The sequence below is a fragment of the Leucopleurus acutus genome (assembly GCF_964270905.1).
Source record: "Leucopleurus acutus genome assembly, chromosome: 19".
NCBI lineage: Eukaryota > Metazoa > Chordata > Mammalia > Artiodactyla > Delphinidae > Leucopleurus > Leucopleurus acutus.
This window is the reverse complement of record NC_139161.1, coordinates 55078134-55098516: the sequence shown is the minus strand read 5'-3', so window position 1 is coordinate 55098516 and position 20383 is coordinate 55078134. Positions and strand designations below refer to the sequence as shown.

The window sequence follows — 20383 nt, the reverse complement described above, 5'->3', positions numbered from 1 at the left end:
ATGGCTCACGGGCCCAGCCGCTCCGTGGAATGTGGGATCTTCCCGGACCGGGGCACGAACCCGTGTCCCCTGCATCAGCAGGCAGACTCTCAACCCCTGTGCCACCAGGGAAGCCCCTAAATTTATTTTTAAATTAAATTTATTTTACAGGCAATATATCACATCATATATACATATAAATATTTGATCTATTTAGTGCAAATGTTTTCTTTTTCCACTCTAAATTTATTTACCTGCTATTCTATTTTCAAAAGGGAACTTAAGGTAGTTTACAAGAATACATACAATAAAACAAAATAGAAATGAGACAGTGAGACAATCTGTTATTATGCTTTTTTCAAAAAAAAGAATCTGAATAAGGTCTAGTTGTGAGCAGAATGTTGCTAGCAGAGAAGTGACCTAATGGGCCTCTTGTCTCTTTTTCATTTCTCTATGACACAGAGCCCGGAATACATTAAAAAATGTAAAAATGATGAGTGCCTGGATGAAGAACATTACCCTTGCACTTGTCTTTGTGTACCTCTTGCTAAGAATAGAGGTTACTCTAGTATGTCTTCGGAAGCCAAACCTAGAATATTTTGCCCTTGTAGAAATTCTGGGGAAATGCCCACTTTTACACAAGAGCACATCTATGACTTTTATGTGAAGATTTTTATATCAGCCACTTATGAGCCTTTCTGTGGTTCTGGGTCAAATAATGAATTTAGGCCTTTGGATATATGTTCAGCTTCTCCATTTTATAGATGACGAAAGGAAGACCCCAGAGGTGAAGTCATCTCTCTGTGGTCGCCAAGCTCATCAGTGGAAGTGGATTCCACGGTGCTAAAGTTTACAGGGAGGTCCACAAGCTCCTGAGGGCAAGGGTCCTCAGGCCTCCAGTGAAGGAGCAGGGATGTCCCTGTCTGGGCCTCTGAGCTGGACCAGGGTGGCGAGGATGAAGCCGTGGCCCAGCTCCTAGTCCCCCCGAGGCTGGGCCTGTACCTTGTAGTCCATCTGCTCGGAGCAGTTAAACACGTAGACCATGATGCCCAGCGCTCGGCCCAGGTCCTTGGTGGTCTCTGTCTTGCCTGTGCCTGCAGGTCCTGCTGGAGCCCCACTCATGGTCAGGTGCAGAGACTGGGTGAGGGTGATGTAGCACCTGCCAAACACAGGAGGGTGGAGGTCACTCTCAGTGCCACAGGTGGCCCCACAAATAGCTCTGGCCCTGCTGGGTCCTAGTGAGATAGAGCTGAGGTTCAAGGCCGTGAGAGACTTGGCACAGCTTCTGTGAAGGAAAGCCCAGAGCCCCCCGCTCTGGTCCCCTCTGCGCTGTGGGTGGAACTTTCTAAAGGATCATCTGATCATGATGCTCCCCCGCTGAAGGGCACCAGGGGCTCTCAGCCCGGCCCTTCCTGCCCTTGCCCCCGCTTACTTCTCTAGCTCATTCCTCATTGGTTCCTTCCCTCCAGCCCCAGTATGTTTAAGTCCATTCATGAAGAGCTATTTTCACTTGCCCAGTGCTATGGTCTGAACACTTGTGTCCCCACTAAATTCATATGTTGAAATCCTAACCCCCAAAGACTGTGGTGTTAGGAGGTGGGGCCTTTGGGAGGTGACGAGGTCATGAAGGTGGAGCCCTCATGACTGGGCTCAGTGCCTTATTAAGGTAGAGCGGTCCTTGCCCCTTCTACCATGTGAAAACACCATGAGAAGGCACCAGCTGTGAGCCAGAAAAAGGGCCCTCACAAGAGCACGACTATGCTGGCACCTTGATCTTGGACTTCCCAGCGTCCAAAGCTGTTGAGGTCAAGTCCCCCGAAAACTGAGTTCCTCTACCGAGTTAATGATTAACCTCTTTACCCAAAACATTATTCCTTTTCTCGTCCAACACCTGTTCCCCTCAAGATTGAGGGGTATCAAAGGGGGGATTGAAACTGCAAACAAGCCCCTGTGCCCCTGTCCTTTAAGATAACAGCCTTTTGCTTTAGTCTCCCAGGCCTCCCCTGAGTCTCCAAAGGCTGGCTCAAGAGTTAATGATTAGGAAATGCGAAGATGGAGAAACAAAGAATACCTGTTGGACCGGGAAACTGGTACAGTTTAGACTCTAGACGAGCCCCACAGCAGGTCCCGAACACCCAGGCCCCTGAAAGCTACAGATACAGGCCCGACACACCCCCCAAGCTGTTCTCACCGGAAGCAGACCCCACCAGGTGAAAATTGCCAACCGCCAGCACTTAGAGCCCAGACCGGTTGAAACCAGATGATTGGTGATACTCGAAACTTCACATTGATGCCAACCAATTCACGAATAGGACAAGCCAACCAGGCTCCCTGCAGCCCCCTCCCTCACTCTCATGCTGCCTTTAAAACCTTTGTCTCCTAACCAGCAACTTGGAGATGGTCTTAGGACACTAGTCCACCATCTTCCCACGTTGCTGGGCTCCTGAATAAAGCAACTTTTCCTTGTCCACCAACACTTGTCTCTCGAATTGGCCTGTCGAGCGGCGAGCAGCTGAACGTGGGTTCCGTACCGGCCTTGTCCAGTTACACCGTGAGAAATAAAGTTCTGTTGTTTATAAGCCACCTAGTGTTTGGTATTTTGTTATAGCTGACTGAACAGACTAAGGTGCCAGACACAGTAGGACTGTGCTTGTCCCTCTCTCCTCCCCCATCCAGCTCCTGACCGTTCCTAGAGTCTACCTGGATCAGGTTCCGCTTAGCTGATGGTTCCTAGCCCCCTGGGGCTCATTTTTGCCATGACTTCACCCGCAAGTATTCCCTGAGCCCTCAACAATGGGGTGAGCGAGCAGAGTAGCTCAGCTGAGCTCCCACTCCACTGCGCTCCACTGTGACTCCCAACTATATATGTCATACACCTCTTCCACATATATCCTCATAAGAAGATGACAAAATGTGCCTTTGGATAATAAGCCCATAAAAAGATGCTCAAAATCATTGATCATTAGGGAAATGCAAATTAAACCCACAGTGAGATACCATGACACACCCACTAGGAGGGCTACAATCAAAAAGACAGACAATAACAAGTGCTGGTGAGGATGTGAGAAAACTGGAAACCTCATGCATTGCTGGTGGGAATGTTAAATGGTACAGCTACTTAGGAAGACAGCTTGACAGTTTCTTAAAAAGTAAAGTTTACCATATGATTCATCAATTCCCCTTCTAGGAATTACCCAAGGATAATATGAACATATGTTCACACAAAGACTTATGCAGGAATGTTCAAAGCAGCAATATCCATGACACTAAGAAACTGGAAACAACCCAAATGTCCATCAACTGTGAATGGAATAACAAAATGTGATATATCCATGCAATGGAATACTATTTAGCAATATAATGGAATGAAGTACTGATACACGTTACAACATGGATGAACCTGAAAAATATTATGCTAAGTGAAGGAAGTCAGATACAAAAGATCTCATATTATTTCATTTATGAAATGTCTGGAAAACACAGAGATAGACAGAAGATCAGTGGCTGCCTAGGAAGGGAGGTGAGGATGAGTTAGGACTGAAAACAGGGTGATGGCAAAAAACTAGATTGTGGTAATGGCTGCACAAGTCTAAGAATTTACTAAAAATCATCGATTTGTACATTTGTAATGGGTGAACTTTAAGACATGTAAATTATATCTCAATAAAGCTTTTAAAACCGTGCCATTGACCTAACTTTTTAATACTTAGAGAATCAGTACAGAGGTTTTCAACTTGCAGGCTAGATGGGGAGGGGACATCTGAGGGGTCCTCTGAAATGCACTCTCTTTGGTTCTGAATCTGATGCTAGAGTTGACCAGAAACTCTGAGTTAACACCTTTCTTGCCAGATGGTGACTGCATCCTCACTGCAACCAAAATTGTTTTGAAAAGACTTGGAGTTCCTGAACTCTCCTTTAATTAAGTGTGAAATTCCCATAGCTACCTCAGCCTTTGAAGATGAAACCCAGGAAGGTAGTTTCTCCAGGTGAAGAGGAGAGTATGCAGAATTATGATTCTACTTGGAGTTTTCCTGTGCAATGGGGGGCTGGCTGCATTTAACTCCTGGTGAGCTGGGCTCATGCAGCTGCCTCACTTTTCCCTGTGGATTTAGCTCACGTCAGAGTTGTTGATCTGTTAGGTGGGCCATGAAGTGAGGTGAGTCAGGGTTAAGGTGAAAAGCTAGGTCCCATCTCACCTTGCTCGGTCACTGTTACCATTTGGCAATGCTTCTCTCCAACACTGGTAGCTAGATCTTCAGAGTTCCATGTGCAGCCTTAACTGTACCTGCTCTCCTAGGCTGAGTTCTGGCTCCAGACTGGCCCCAAGGCCTTCCACCTCTGCCAGCCTCAGGTTCCTTCCAGAACCTGGAGGGCCTGCTGCAGCCCTGTAACCCCCCAGGAGGAAAGGCAGCTGCCTGGATGGGTGGAATCCTGCCCCCAGCCAACTCTCCTCCCCACTCTCTCTCCCACCCCCTTTCTGTCCCATGGCTGCCTTCTCTGCCAGCCAGAGGGCAATTCAGACCTCTTCTCTCTGCAGCAGCAGGGGTCTCAAGGAATCTGAGAGTCTAGAAGCACAAGGTTCCACAAAAATAGAATTCTTATAGAAAACTCAAGAATCTCCCAAAAGAAATCCTTAGAACTGGGTGTCAATCTCTTTTTGAGCATCTACTGAGCTTCTGATTATCGCCAGAAGAAGCACGTGGGGGGAAATGTCAAAATACATATACATTTGCCCATAATAATAGAACTCTAGAGCTGGAAGGCATTTCTGAGATCAACTAATCTAATCCCCTAAATTACAGATGGATTGACTGATGTTCAGGGAGGGGAAGTGGGCTGGCTGTCTAAGGAGTTCTAATAACCAAGGCAGGGACAGTGGGGCTTTAGCGTGGGCCATGAGGAAAACACAAAGAAAAGAAAGAAAGAGTATTCCCTTCTTCTGTGTGGGGGGCCACTGAGCCAGCAGGATGTCCTAGTTCTCCGGGACACACGCTCCTCCTCTAAGATTCTGTCTGTGGTCTTTAATTAGATTGTTAGATCCATCTCTTTAAACATCTAAGCCAGTTCCTTCAATCTGCTCCTGTTTCCTAGTGAGGGGGGCAGATCACGCTATTGTGGTTTAAGGCAAGGACTCAGGAGTCAGACACACTGAGTTCAAATCTTGCCTCTACTGCAAAGTGTTTGTGAAACTCGGCCAGATTATTAAACTTTGGTGACTTAAAAACATGTGTCACTGGGGTCCATCACACAGTATTTTCTTTGTACAAAGGAATTTAGATAAATCTGCTGCCTCAGAAACAACTGCAATTGTGAAAATGGGAAGGAATCCTTTAAGAAGAGCTGTTGCCTTAACCAACTAACCACAACATGAATATGGATCAATGTAGTCTGACTGCTTATTGGGAAGACAGGCCTTTAGTGCTGGAAGAGGCCTCAGAGGTTTGGCTCTTTAACCACGCCAGGCTTCTCCCATTAAATCCTTCAAATACAATCACAGAGCCTTTTCTTCCAGTGAGCCATGTTTATTATTTTAGAAGCCAGCTCCTTCCACCGTGGGTCAGTTCTAATTGTTTGAAAGGCCTTCCTAATATCGAGCTGAAGCTGGTTTTGTTTTCTTCGGGCAAATGATGTCTACAGGCTTTGTTCTTATCTGACCCACCAGGCTCTTGTGAGGACAAGATGAGACAAGAGATATGAAAGTGCCTTGGAAAACAGAAAGCTGATCCACTTTCAAGGTATTATTTCTTAAGGTAACAAATATATGAAATGTAGCTTTCCTTTTTTTAGACAAACAACTGGCAGATTAATGAAAATATCAAAGGTGTTGTATCTTGACTTCAGGTATGTATAGACTGGCTATCCCAGACGTGTGGTCTGGCTAATCTTAGAGTTGGTGAAATCACTTGATTTGTATTCATTTCCTATTGCTACCACACAATAAGGGCTTAAAACAACACCCATTTATTATCTCACTTCTGTATGTCAGAAGTCCAGGTGGCTCCTCTACTGAGGGTCTCACAGGGCCAAAATCAAGGTACCAGTTTGGCTGGACCCTTATCTGGACACTCTGGGGAAGAACCTGCTTCCAAGCTCATTTGAATTCTTGGCCGAATTAAATTCTACCAGTTGTAGTACTGAGGTCCTAGGTGCGTGCTGAGGCTGGGGGATCTCTCAGCTCCTAGAGGCCACTGTACCATCCTTGCACAGGGCTCCCTCCATCCTCAAAATCAGCGATGGCATGAAAAATTCTTCTCATGCTTCAAGCCTCTGTGACCTTCCCTCTGCCCTCAGCCAGGAGAAGGCTCTACTTTTAAGGTCTCATATAATTATATTGGTTCACCTGAATAATTTCCTTTTTGCGGTAAAGCAAAATATAATCATGAGAATGATATCATCCTATTTATAGTTTTCACCCACGCTCAAAGAAGAGGAGATGATACAAGGGAAAACGTCGCTGGGGATCATTCCTAGAATTCCACCTACCACATGGTTCAATAATCGTAACTGAGGAATGAATGTGGATGCAACAATATCTACCTGGAGGGAGGCCTCTAGTGGCATTACTAGGACACAGACTCCTGATGTTCAATATATTCATAGATAACTTGAATTAAGAAATAATTGATTAGATAGAAGGTAGACCAAAATTCTAAATAATTTTAGCAATTGAAAATGATGTGGTAGACCCAACAAAGTGAAATTTAAGAAGAACAAATGCAAATTAATCTTCCAAGCACTTGCATGTACATGGAATGGGGGCAATGTGGTTAGATGGCAAGTCACAGGAAAAAGACCCAGGGATTATGATAGGTTCCCAGCTCAACATAAGAAACAGCACTAATAGAAGAATGTCCTTAGCAACAACTGAAAACAAATCTGTCCATCTTATAATATTTTAATATTTAAAATTTGAAAATTGTCCTCAGCATAAATACCTCCAATTCTAAGATCCATTCCTTATGCCACGTGGTTATGAGGTCCTTCATCACCTAGTGCTCATCTTCGTTTGCCTACACTAGTTGGTAAATGTCTTTCTCAAAACGTGACAGGAAGAACTGAGAGCAATGAGTGACATATGATCTACCAAAAATAACACACACTTAGTAACTAAATTTGAATAGTTTAATTATGCTTCATATTATGTGAATGGTTCAAATATAACTAGAAATTCTAGAAGTGACTTAGAAAAAGGAGAATCAAGAGCATAATTCTTAGAATTTTTAATATGGGGCAGTAGATGGGAAAAATAGGAGATAAATTTACAAAAAAACAATTTTCTCCTATATGTAAATGAAAAGAAAGTTAAAGATATAATGAAATTAAGCAAAGATTTCTCAGTTACAACACCAAAAGCACAGTCCATAAAAGAAAAATCTGACAACCTGGACCTCATCAACATTAAAAACTTTTTGTATGACTGATTCACTTTGTTATAAAGCAGAAACTAACACACCATTGTAAAGCAATTATACCCCAATAAAGATGTTAAAAAAAAAAAAAAACATTAAAAACTTTTGCACTTCAAAAGATGCCGTGAAGAAAATGAAAAGATAAACAACAGGCTGGGATAAAATATTTGCAAACATATATGCAATATGTCCGGAATATACAAAGAAGTCTTAGAACTCAAAAAAGAGTACAAACAGATCAATCAAAAAATAGATAAACGATATGAACAGAAATGATGCCAAAGAAGATATATAAATGGCCAAAAAGCACATGAAAATATGCTCAATAACATTATTACAGAAATGCAAATTAAAACTCAAATGAGATGCTACTTCACATCCACTAGAATGGCTACAATAAATAAGACAGATAATAATAAATGTCAAGGATGTGGAGAAATGAGAAGCCTCATACATTGCTGGTGGGGATATAAGACGATCCAGCCACTTTGGAAAATAATTTGGCAGTTTATCAAAAAGTTAAACATAAAACTGCTGTACTACCCAGTAATTCCTCCCCTAGGTATACACCCAAGAGAAATGAAAACATACATCCACGCAAAGACTTGCAAGCAAATGTTCACAGCAGCATTGTTTATAATAGCCCCAAACTGAAAATTACCTAAGATGACTATATAGACAAAATGTGTCATATCTGTAAAATGGAATATTATTCAGAAATAATAAATAACAAACTACTGACACATGTTCTATCATGGATGAACCCCAAAACATTATGCAAAATGAAACAAGTCAGACACAAGAGACCACATGTTGTATTGTTCCATTTATAAGAAATGTCCGGAATAGGCAAGTTTATACAGACAGAAAGTAGATTAGTGGTTGACCAGGGCTGGGGGTGGGAGTGAGGATCAACTACAAATGGGCATGAGGGATCTTACTGAGGGGCATAAACATGTTGCAAAATTGATTTATGGTGATGGTTACACTACTTGATAAAGTCACTAACACTTCGAATGGGTGAAATTTTTGACATAAAATAAAGCTCAATAAAGTTGTTTTAAAATATATATACATAGGGACTTCCCTGGCAGTCCAGTGGTTAAAACTCCGTGCTTCCACTGCAGGGGGCACAGGTTCAATCACTGGTCAGGGAACTAAGATCCTGCACACTGTGTGGCACGGTCAAAAAAAAAAAAACCCACAAAAAAACAAAACAAAACAAATATATATATATATAAAGTGAAGAAACAATCTTACATAGGACCAAAAAAATTAAAAACTACATAGAGATAACAATAAGAAACACTCAAAACCTATATGAAGATACTTATAAACTTTTCTGAGAACCATAATTGAAGGTATGAACAAAGAAAAACAAATCACATATTATAAAGATGGCCTGGCCATTCTTTCAAAATTAATTTGAAGGTTTTAAGGCTCACCAATCAAAACCCTAATAATTTATATTTTAGAACTTGACAAAATGATGAAAGCTCATTTGAAAGAACAGAAGAACTTTAAAAAAAAGGAAAGGAAAATGAAAATGAATGATACAGACCTTTACTATAAAAATATTACCACTCACAATAAAGTTACAATCCTTAAAGAGTATTGCATATAGATGGATTAATATACTGATGAAACAGAATAAGAATAGATACTTTGAAGCAGTTTGATAGACTCAAAACTGAATATGGTTGAGCAAACATCACAAACCAGTGAGGGAAAGGACCCATAACTCATGTGCTGGGCCTACTGACTACTTAGAAACAACAACAACAAAACATTTAATTATATGCTCCCTAACATAGTTTCTATGGGTTTTCCTTTCCCAGGACTCCACACTTTGGAAAGCCATCTCTCCTCTACATGGAGTATTCCCATGGGGCTGTCAATCAAAGTATTCCCCACCTTGCCAGAAGCCACCTGCCAATGCAGGGGACATGGGTTTGAGCCCTGGTCTGGGAAGATCCAACATGCCATGGAGCAAGTAAGCCCCTGTACCACAACTACTAAGCCTGCTCTCTAGAGCCCATGAGCCGCAACTACTGAGCCCGTGAGACACAACTACTGAAGCCCGCATACCTAGAGCCCGTGCTCCGCAACAAGAGAAGCCACTGCAATGAGAAGCCCGCGCACCACAAGGAAGAGTAGCCCCCGCTCGCCACAACTAGAGAAAGCCCTCACAAGCAACAAAGACCCAACGCAGCCAAAAATAAATAAGTAAAATTAATTTATTAAAAAAAGCTGTCCCACAAGGGGTGGCCACAAGGCTCGGCCTGAGCAAAATACTCCATCTCATTGTTTGCAGTAACTGGCTCAGAGACGGGCACATGATCCAAACAGGACCAATCAGGGTCCCTTTAAGGAATTTGACATATGGTGCTGGGAAAGAGAGGGTCTCTCTTCCTCCTGGATCCGGCGTGGGCCATCTTTCCAGCCAAGGAAAAACAATGCAAGAAAGGAATCAGCTCTCAGAAGAGAGCAAAGCCATGATAAGAGAGAGACAGTAAAGCCCTGATAGCTCCCTGTTCAGGCCCCAAAGCTGGTTACACTGCAGCAAGCTGGACTCCTTCCCCAGAAGTCTGACTTAACAAGTCCTCTTTCTGTTTAAGTTAGTTTGAGTTAGTTCAAGTTAAGTTAGGCGTCTATCACTTGTAACCAAAAATGTGGGTTTTTTTTTTTGTTTTTTTTACAAAAATGTTTTGATGAAAACATTCACTTTACTCAGTAGTCAAAAAATTTACCAAAGAATTAAAAAAGGTTAAAGGAAAAAGTAAAATAACATAAACTATAATACAATACAGGTGAATATTAAACTGATCTTAAAATGGGCAGGAACTTGCTAAGTGTAAAAGTAATAAAATGAGCAATGATAATAACAACAAATTCACAGGAGAAGGAAATCTAACAGCCAATAAACATAAAATGCTCAAGCCTGTGAGTAATGAAGAACATCAAGATCCAAATGAGATACCATTTTGACTTATAAAGTTAATAGTATTTTAAACAATAATACTTAATGCTGGTAAGGATATTGTGAGATGACCACCTCATAAACTGCTAGTGACCGTGGGAACAATACCTTTTTTAAGAATAACTTGAAAGTATGTATCATCTAATTATCCTGCTTCTTGGAATCCCTCCTGGGGAAATAATGAGAAATATAGTAAAAATTTATATATAAGTGAGTTCACAGCAGCTTTATTTTTAGCAGTAAGAGCTTAGATACAACTTAAATGGCCCATAATGTGGTTATGTTACATAAACTATGGGATACTTGTAAATAGAAGATAATCCAGCTATAAGAGGTTTAGAAGAATATTTAGAGAGTATATACATGATATATTGTTACATGAAAAAGTCTATGATATTTTATGTACAGCATATGGTTGCAATTTCATTTTTTCAAAATCTACATGAGAAGGAAACAGACTGAATATTAACAACGGTTATTCCTGGTAACTTTTATTTTCTTTGTTTACAGATTACTAAGTTTTTCAAAAATAATATCAGATAAAAACTTAAAAAGAATTGCTGGATCATATGGTAGTCCTATTTTTAATTCTCTGAGGAACCTCCATACTGTTTTCCATAGTGGCTGCACCAATTTACATTCCCACTAACAGTGAACTAGGGTTCCCTTTTCTCCACATCCTCACCAACATTTATTATTTGTTGTCTTTTTATGATAGTTATTCCAACAGGTGTGAAGTGATATCTCATTGTGGTTTTGATTTGCATTTCCCTAATGATGAGTGATGTTGAGCATCTTTTCATGTGCCTGCTAGCCATGTGTATGTCTTCTTTGGAAAAATGTCTGTTCAGGTCTCCTGCACATTTTAAAATCAGATTGTTTTTTTGATGGAGTTGTATGAGCTCTTTTATATATTTTGGATATTAACCCCTTCTCAGACATATCATTTGTAAATATCTTCTCCCATTCAGCAGGTTGTCTTTTTGTTTTGTTGGTGGTTTCCTTCACTGTGCAAAAGCCTTTAAAGGAATAAGATTTTGCCATTTGCAACAATATGGATGGTCTTGGAGCGTATTATGCTTAGTGAAGTTAAGTCAAACTGAGAAAGACAAATACTGTATGTTTTCACTTAAATGTGTAATCCAGAAAATAAAATGAATGAATATAACAAAACAGACTCACAGATACAGAGAACAAACTAGTGGTTACCATTGGGGAGAGGACTGGAGAGAGGGATAAGATAGGGGAAGGGGATTAAGAAGTATGAACTATTATGCATAAAATAAATAAGATACAAGGATGTAATGTACAGCACAGGAAATACAACCAATATTTTATAATAACTTTAAATGGAGTATAATGTATCAAAACACTGAATCACTATCCTGTATACCCGAAACTAATATAGCACTGTAGGTCAACTATATTTCAATTAAAAAAACTTAAAAAGAAAGTGTAAGACTTTGCTAGTTGCGTCCTACCCAGCAAATCACCCTCAAAGACTCTTGCATCAATTATCTCTCACCCACTTGCAGTAGTGCCTGAGAAATTAAGAGGTACTCAAAATTGATAAGCTGTTGATTAAAACAGTACTTCTAGTACGGGGCTGAAAGGGGTGCTTGTGTGCGAACGTGAGGGAAGGGGGGTAAAGGGGGAGGAGATCATCCACAGGTTAAGAAACAACTTAGGAGAATGGCTTTTGTTCAGCCTGAAAAAGTATCTCCATTTAGTCCTTCAACTTAGCAGTGTGCCAAAGTCCTGTGACAATGGCTGAGCCACTGTACCTACTTATACATTCAGGTCCCATCCAGGCAGTGGGAAATTCCAAAGAAACAGGCATAATCAGTCGGACGTACTGTAATGCGGTTGTGCTTTTAATGAATGTGCAGAGGTTGTACGGATAAATTGTCCATTTGATTAATTCCTCTGGCAGGAGAGAATTAAACGTACTTAAGCTACACGCTAGCAAAAGCCGAATGCTCTTTAAAATGTGATTTTCTGTGTTGAGGCCAATTTCTTTCTGGGCAAAACATTTCTTGAGATAATAATGGAAGTCAATGAGAAAACGGAATTCACCATATAAATATTCACTATGTACTACTTTGTCAGAAAAGTATCTCATGTGCAAAACAAGGTCAAGGTCTGCATAGTATTTGCCATTCTTTGCAGCAAATCCTTCTTGCAAGTTCCTATTTGCATCCTTTCATATAAGAGGTGATAAACGCCTATTTTAGAAATAATTCACTGTCAAAACTTTACCCTTTCCCTCTATGAGGTATCTGGCATTAGAGTACTAGAGACCTCTAAACCCAAAAGAGGTAATTATCTTCTTCAACTGCTGGGCAGGTATGAGGACCCAGGGAAAAGACAGTGCTGTATTTTTTATCACTTGGAATGATAATGTCTGGTGTGCCTGTGGGTAGGAAGGAAATATTTTGAATGGTATGGGAAGCTGGGCACACTACTCCGAATCTCAGAAGTCATTTCCCTGCCTTTACACAAGGAGTATTTCGTGAATGCCTATTATTTGCTGGACGCGGTGCTGGGTCCTGGGGCAGAGCAGTGAGCAAACAAAGCCACTGTTTTCGTGGAACATACAGTCACAGTGAGAGACAGACAGTGACCAAGTTGCTCAAATATATAATGGCTTCATTATTCTGTTCCGAGCGATATAAATTCCAAAACTATTAGCTCCAAGTCCAAGGCAGGCAGAAAAGCTCACTGCCAAAGAGAACACTCTTCCCAAAGCCCTTCCTGTTTAGGACTGGTGTGCTGCCGAGAATCATCATAAAGACAAAGAGCACATGAGAGGGTCCCCTGTGAATGAAGCTTGAGGTGGGAAAACTTTTCCCTGAACCCACAGTGAATGAGCCCCTCCAACTGATCATGACCCAGGAAAGCCCGGGAAAAAGCCCAAGATGCCCAAAGCCCCAGAGGTGCTGCAGCCTTTACTGTTCCAGCTGCAGAGGGACCTGCATCCCTCTGAACCTACGCTGTCTGCCTTTCGTCCTCAGCTGGGACAGCGAGCAGGGTGGTGCCCAGCGAGAGCAGGAGACAGCGTAGCGGCTGCTGCTGCTTCTTTGGGAGCCAAGGCACAGGTGGCGTCCTGTGTGGATCCCTCCTCTGAACCGACCTCCCCTTCCTGATTCTATCATTCTTACAATAATCAACTACCCTTCATTCATCAATGGATAATAATTCAACGTCTACTAGGTACTGGTGATAATAGCAACAAACAAGACAGACAAAGGTCCCTGAGAGCAAAAAAGTTTACATTCCAAAGGGGACTGCCGCCAATAAGCAAGAAGGCAAGTTCATTTCAGAATGTGGGAAATGTAAGGAAGAGGATAAACGGAGGGATGCATAGGGTTATTGCTGTGTGTGCGGTGTATGTTTGTAAATTTTTTTCTACATATGTCATATTTCCCTCAATAGAAGTGGAGTTTAACTTTTAGTCATCTTTGTATTCCCAGTGACTAGTTCAGGGTCTGGCATGAATTCATTTATAATGAATATGAATGACAGAGAGTATGGTAAAAGAAATTGTAAGCTCCTGAATGGTAGGGACCTTGCTCTCATCTTTGTATTCCCAAAGTGAGAGGTGCTAAATAAATGTGCCAGTTGATTGATAAGAAAATAGTCATAGGAATTATTTACTGAGCACTTATTATGCCCTGAACTCCTTAACAAGCATTCCTGTTTTTTATCCTTACAAAATTCACTTCAAGTGGGAGTTACTACCTCCATTTCATGGATGAATAAACCAAGAATCATGTCAAGGTTTTCATGGTCAAACAACAGCTGGTATGTGTCACAGCTGGAATGAGAATCCAGGTGTGTAGGACTGCTAGTCATTCCTCAAAAAGTCATGGCTCATCCATTTGCTCCGGGGTTTGCTCTGATACGGGCTCTGCCCTACACCCTTTCAGTTTTATTTTACCTCTGTTGGGTTGCGTCTGGCCCTCCCCCTGCAGCTCTGTGGGCAAGTGACACTGGGTGGTCATTGGATGGTGTGAGCCAAACAGCAGGAGGGTTCTCTGTCAGTGGCTGACTCCAGTGCTCACCTGTCTGTCAAAGGCGTGATCACCAGGCGAGGTGTATTTCCCAGGTACTCATAGGAGTATAGAAACTGAGCGTCACAGATGTTGGCAAAGCAGTGTTTGGCCTCGTCATCCCAGCGATGCCGCAGCTGGGACAGCCAGAGGAAAGCCTGGGCATTGTCCACCTAGAGAGGGCATGGCAGAGGAGGTGGGTGAATCACAGGGTGCAATAGGTAGCAGGCGGCCTCGTGGCCACAGGATTCACAGGGGTCTGGATGACCTGGGTGTTGGGTGTTGTGTACCGGTCAGGAGAGCAGTATGCTGCCCGCCACAGCACAGGAAGCATGAGCCGCTCAGATGACGCTGTTTTGCTGGGGTTTTAAAGGCACGAGCAGCCACCGTGATCCTCCCCCAGTTCCCTGGCTGGTGCAGAGTTTGCAGCCCCTGTGTTTTAGCCATATGTGAGCTTCTCCCTAACCTCAATATTCACGGTGTAAGTGCCCAGAAAGAGCGATACTCCTGTGAATCTGGAACTCACCTTCTGAGCAATCATTTTGGCCACCACATCCCGGGCATGGACATCGATGGTGCATATGGTCATGACCTTCTGCCGGTCTCCCGTGGAGAGCTGGCCAATCAGCATGGTGATGAGGGTTTTGAGCTGGGCCACTTGTTTCTTGTAATAGTCCTTCATGGCATTCTCGTAGCCTTCCTCCAGCCTGGCAAATGCCATGCCCACCTCTGTGGTCCACCAGATCTGAGTGCAGGTCAGGGCCACCTGTGGCACCAAGAGTCACTTAGTAAAGCCATTACCAGGACTGTCTCCCAAACCAGCCCAGTCCCCACACAGCATGGGCTGAGAATACCATTGTGTGGGGGACGGACACCCCTTCCCTCCCTCCTCCACCAGCACTGTATCATTGAGCATATGTCTCTAAGGCCTTGGAGGTGTGAAGTGGGCACAACACAAGTGGGGAAAGTGCTTTCTGCTCTTGAAAAACATGTCATTTGGTTGAGAACAACCGAAGGCTCATGCTGGTCAATGTCAGTGGCTTTTAGAAATTGGTACACTGATCTTTCTGCTTTTGCTCCTCAGGCCACAGCGTCTTTCCCGTGCCTGGGAGGATAACAAAGTGTTGACTGAACATCTCAATGATACTCAGTCTTTGCTCTGTTCTTCCGGAACCTCTCATGGTTGGAGTATTCTAGTTTAGTGAGCCATTGCTGATCATGTGTGGCATAGTTTTTCTTGCCCGTAATACTTTCACTACATTTTTTTGTATCTCTTTAAAACTATAACTTTGAAAGGCCTACTCTTGAAGGTCACGGCGAATTCCACTGAAATTCAACATGGTCAATATGATTTGTAGTCTTCAGAGATTCAAAATAAATAAATGAAAAAAACCGATTTAAATGCACATTTCTTTGCTGAGAAACTTAATAAGGAAAACGCATGATTTTGATTATCCATGGTGGAGATGTGGTCCCACTTGGTTCGGGAGACACTGCTCTAGATGATGTCTGTCATAATAGCAGGAGGCAACACATTCTCCTGCCACAAAACGCTGATTCAAGTAAACAAGGAATCCTGGTGGGAATTATTCCCTTTGTGAAGTAGAGAATCCCGTTGTAGTAACAAGTACCATTCCCTAATTTATTGGTTTTTGCCTTTGGATTTAGACATATTGGTTTTTGTTAAAGAAGTTCCTCCTGCTGTGTGATCTTGTTGGGATGGTTTGAACGTGATGTGCCAGTTATACTGTTAAAACAATACCTTTTCCTTCTGCAGCACTGGCTTATTTCTCTTCTCTGTCTACACTCGCTGTCAACATTTTCCCACCTTTTTCTCACTTCTCAACTCCTGCAGTGTGGTCTCTTCTCTACCACTCCACTGAAATGGCCTCACCAAGTCCATGGACGTACGTTAGCCTCTTCATTTTGCTTGATCTCTTAGACGTGTGTGGTGTAACTGACCTCATCCGCTATCAACACTCCCTCTTTTGGTTTCCATGACTACCATTCCTTGGTGTTCCTTCCATCAGAAAAGGTTGTTTCTCATTCTGCTCTACTGGCTTCTCCTTGCCTACACAGCCTTTGAATGATGCTCAAGAGTTTGCTCTGCACCCTCATCTCAGTCTGCATATTTTCCAGGGCAATCTTATCTACTCCTCGGGCTTCAGTTACCACCAAATATCTGTAACCCCAAATAAACCAAACCAACACTAATACTAGCCATTAACAGGGGAGGGAGGAGTGGTGTATTGCAGCCAGAGTCATTAAAAATAGCCTCATTAACTCTCCTCTTTCTCTTGTTACCCTCCTGAGAGCCCAGTGAAGGATTCAGATATCCTGGAATGAGACGAGACTCCCAAGCGTGGTCCGTGAGTGCTGTCTTCCAGTTTCCTCTCCAGACCCACCTGCCACCTCTTGTTCCCTCTTCCCCTAACTCCTGCTTCCACCACACTCAGGCTTCAAACACATTGCACTCTCCCTTGCTTCTGAGCCTTTGCCTGTACTCTTACCCATGCTTCGTTGGTCTTTCCCTCCATCTTTCACGTGTTTCAAACCTCAGCTTAGGCATCATATCCTCAGGAGGGTGATCCCCAGACCCCGCTAACCAGCTGCAGGCTCCCAGAGGACCCTGAGCCTCCTTTATTGTCACACCAGGTCCCACTTGTAGGTGACTGACTTCCACGCCAGTCTGTAGGCCCCAGCAGGGCAGGGTTGCATTGTCATGCCTCTGGCTGGTGTCTCCTGCACTCAGCAAACAGCTTGGCACACACAAAGTGGGCTGGCTCAGTGAGCTGAACTGTTTACATTTTCTCCCTACTGTAGCCAATGGAGTAAAAACGGACGACCCTTAATTCCCCAAGGTAGGGGTTGGATTGCGTCACGGCTGACAGTTCCCCTGGTCCCTCCTGCTGACCCCTTCCAGACCAGCCTCTCCTGACCCTGAAGCATGAGTGAGTCTGGCAGCCCCAGGAGGCTGATGGAGGTCATCGAGGAAGAGAGCAAGCAGAGGATGGGGGCCCACAGAGGTCCTGCTTCGGAGAATACCTGAGCTGGGTAGTCAAAGAGCCACTGCTCCCTCGGCTTCTCTTCACAGGCGGTTACGCCTTCTGCCATCTCGTGCCTCACGGCGGCCTTCATGTGAGCAAGCACATGGCTCAGCCGTATTTCTACCTGGAAGAAGAACTCGGGGTTAGACGCTGGGTTCCTAAGACGTGCTCGCTCAGTGACACACTTCACTCAGCCTGAGGGAGTGAAGAAAATGAGCCCAGGCACGATGGACAACCCCAACCAGCCGCCAGAAGGCACAGGGAGATGGTTCGTTTGTGTAACGCAGGACGGGGCTCAAGTAACAACAGGGGGGATATGCCCACTGGAGCCCCCTGGGCGGAGGAGTAGGTTCAGGGGATGTGGGGCTGCCGCCCAGAGTTCTCATGAGGAAATCTCAATCTGGGTTGAGCTGGGTGTAAATAAGTCAGTGGATTCTCGTGACCTTGTCCACACTGAGTATGAAGCCAAAGGCCAGGATTATATTTTCCAACTAAATGCTTTCTGGGTCTACAAAAAGAACAGCCAAGGTTTGAATCAAACCCCAAGGTCCCTTTCATAAAACTGAGAATGTGTGACTATTTTCAAGTACGAGAATGGCTTTCCAAGATACATGTGGATGAAGGTGGAACTCTGAAAAGATATTTTCTCCAGGTGTTACTCTGGACTGGATTAGAACCCCAGGGACAACGTTTTGTTGGATCATTTAGGATAGTGAACAAAGTAGCGCTTATCCTTAGCGGTGATGGTGAAAGATGGAAGGAAGTTTAAGGAGAGAATGGTCTCACGTTTTGTGTTTCTGGAATTGTACCCGGGAGATTTGGAGGTGGTAGTTTATGGAGAAGGGCGGTGGCGGGCTCTCCACAGGGTAGAGCTGTGAGAGGTGTATTGTACAGAGAAGTGACCGCTCAGGAGTATGGTTGATTTCAAAGAGCATGTTCTCCCGGGGAAGGTGTCAGTGTCCTACATTCCCCTGTGGGGTGCTCCAGGGCTTGTCATGTTAGTTTCCTGGTGCGGCTAATCATTTTGAAATCCTTCTCTCTTTGACTCAGGTAATTGTTTATGTGCATTTTATTCCTCTCTGCACAGGTCTTTGGTTAAGGAAGATATATGGATATTGACATGTGTCCTTCCCAGAGAGAGGGAAGTGGGCACTGGAAGCTGCTCCAACATTGGTTCAAGTCAAGGGAACTGGCAGTCCCAGGGCACTGACAGCAATTCCGGCCCAAGGTCACAAAGGCTGATGCCTGAATGCAGACACCTGAGAGAGAAAGGCATACGTTACCTGCCCACTGCAGTCACAGGGCTCGCTGAAGGCCACATACTCTTCTTCCTTGCTGTACATGCCAAGACTGATCTTGGTAGGTTTCTCACTGGCGTCCACCTGGAACTGCATCTTGGCCATATTGTCAAAGAGTTTGGAAAGGTGTCGTTGAACCTATGAAGGAAACCATGCCAACAGAGTGGAGAGCATGTCTGGGAAGTTACTTATTAGTATTGCTTAGAGGGCTACCATGTGACAACCATGTGACAACAACTAGAGTGTTGGGTCTCATCATTCTGAGACTCAGACTCTCTGTTCTCTAGCAGTGGTTCTCAAAGTGTGGTCCTCAGACCAGTAGCAACACTTGGGAAGAAATCCTTGGAAACGCAAATTCTCCAGCCCCAGCCAGACCTACAAGTCAGAGACTTTGGGGATGGGGTCTAGGAATCAGTATTTTAATAAGCCTTCTGGGTGATTCTGATGCACTTTCAAGTTGGAGAACCACTGTTTACAGCTCAAAATGCCAACAGTGTATCCATTAGGATACACACACACACACACACACACACACACACACACACACATGTATGTATGTATATAATTTACTTCTTTTTTCTTGTTTATTTACATATAGTTGACTTTCAATATTGTATCAGTTTCAGATGTACAACATAGTGATTCCATATGTCTATGGATAATGCACCATACAAAGTTATTTTAATATTACTGACTATATTCCCTGTGCTGTACATTATACCCCTGTGACTTATTTATTCTGTAACTGGTATTTTGTACCTCTTCATCCCCTTCATCTATTTCACCCATTCCCCTACCCCCTCCCTCCTCTGGCAACCACTAGTTTGTTCCTTGTATCTGTGAGTCTGTTTTTAGTTTGTTATATATTTGTTCATTTGTTTTGTTTTTTAGATTCCACATATAAATAAAAACAGATGAATGGATAAAGAAGATGTGGTCTACATCTACAATGTAATATTACTCAGCCATAAAGAAGAATGAAATCTTGCCATTTGCAAGAACATGGACGGACCTGGAGGGTATACTGCCATGTGAGATAAGTCAGACAGACAAAGACAGGTACTTTAATATTTTAAAAAATTGTAACACAGCAGGCTTCTATTTTACATATGAGTCAAGTTTGTCACAAAGAAGTGATATACCCAAGAGTAGATGGCTAATTAGTGCCTAGAACCAAGGGCTAGAACCCCAAATTTTGGGTTCCTTATATACACTCACATAAACGACCCCAATGTCCCATTAATACAACTCCCAATCTTATCTCTCCATGGAAATCTTAGCTATTACTTTTGACCACTATTTACTGCATCTCTCTTCAGAAGCACATCAAAGGCATTTTCTTTAAAGGCTTAGCCCCTTCCATTTTGCCATCCTCAAAGCTTCCCCAACTCTAGAGAGTAAAAGCCACTGATGGGACTCTGTGGTAAACTGCACAAAGGTTTTGGCAAGGTGAGATTTCTGATGTGTGAAATGCTGATTTTCGACAGTGAACTCTATGCTGGAAATGAAGTGATACATTACTCTCTTTTCACTGTTTCCAAGGAGGATTAAGAAAAGGATATATAAGATCAAGATCCATTCCATATGGAAGCAGAGTCAAGGATGGACACTCGAATTA

At 43.1% G+C, this 20383-nt stretch overlaps 1 protein-coding gene across 1 annotated transcript in view; it reads right to left on the bottom strand.

Moving 5' to 3' along the window:
- Nucleotides 1-20383, bottom strand: part of DNAH9 (dynein axonemal heavy chain 9) — a gene marked incomplete at both ends in the record, with an annotated part of 297882 nt that overhangs the window by 190069 nt on the left and 87430 nt on the right. Inside the window, 5 exons of the mRNA XM_082861738.1 lie at nt 982-1138; nt 14433-14593; nt 14947-15186; nt 17466-17591; nt 18751-18903. Of these exons, the coding sequence (XP_082717864.1) occupies nt 982-1138; nt 14433-14593; nt 14947-15186; nt 17466-17591; nt 18751-18903 (837 nt within the window). The remainder of the gene's footprint in view (nt 1-981; nt 1139-14432; nt 14594-14946; nt 15187-17465; nt 17592-18750; nt 18904-20383) is intronic.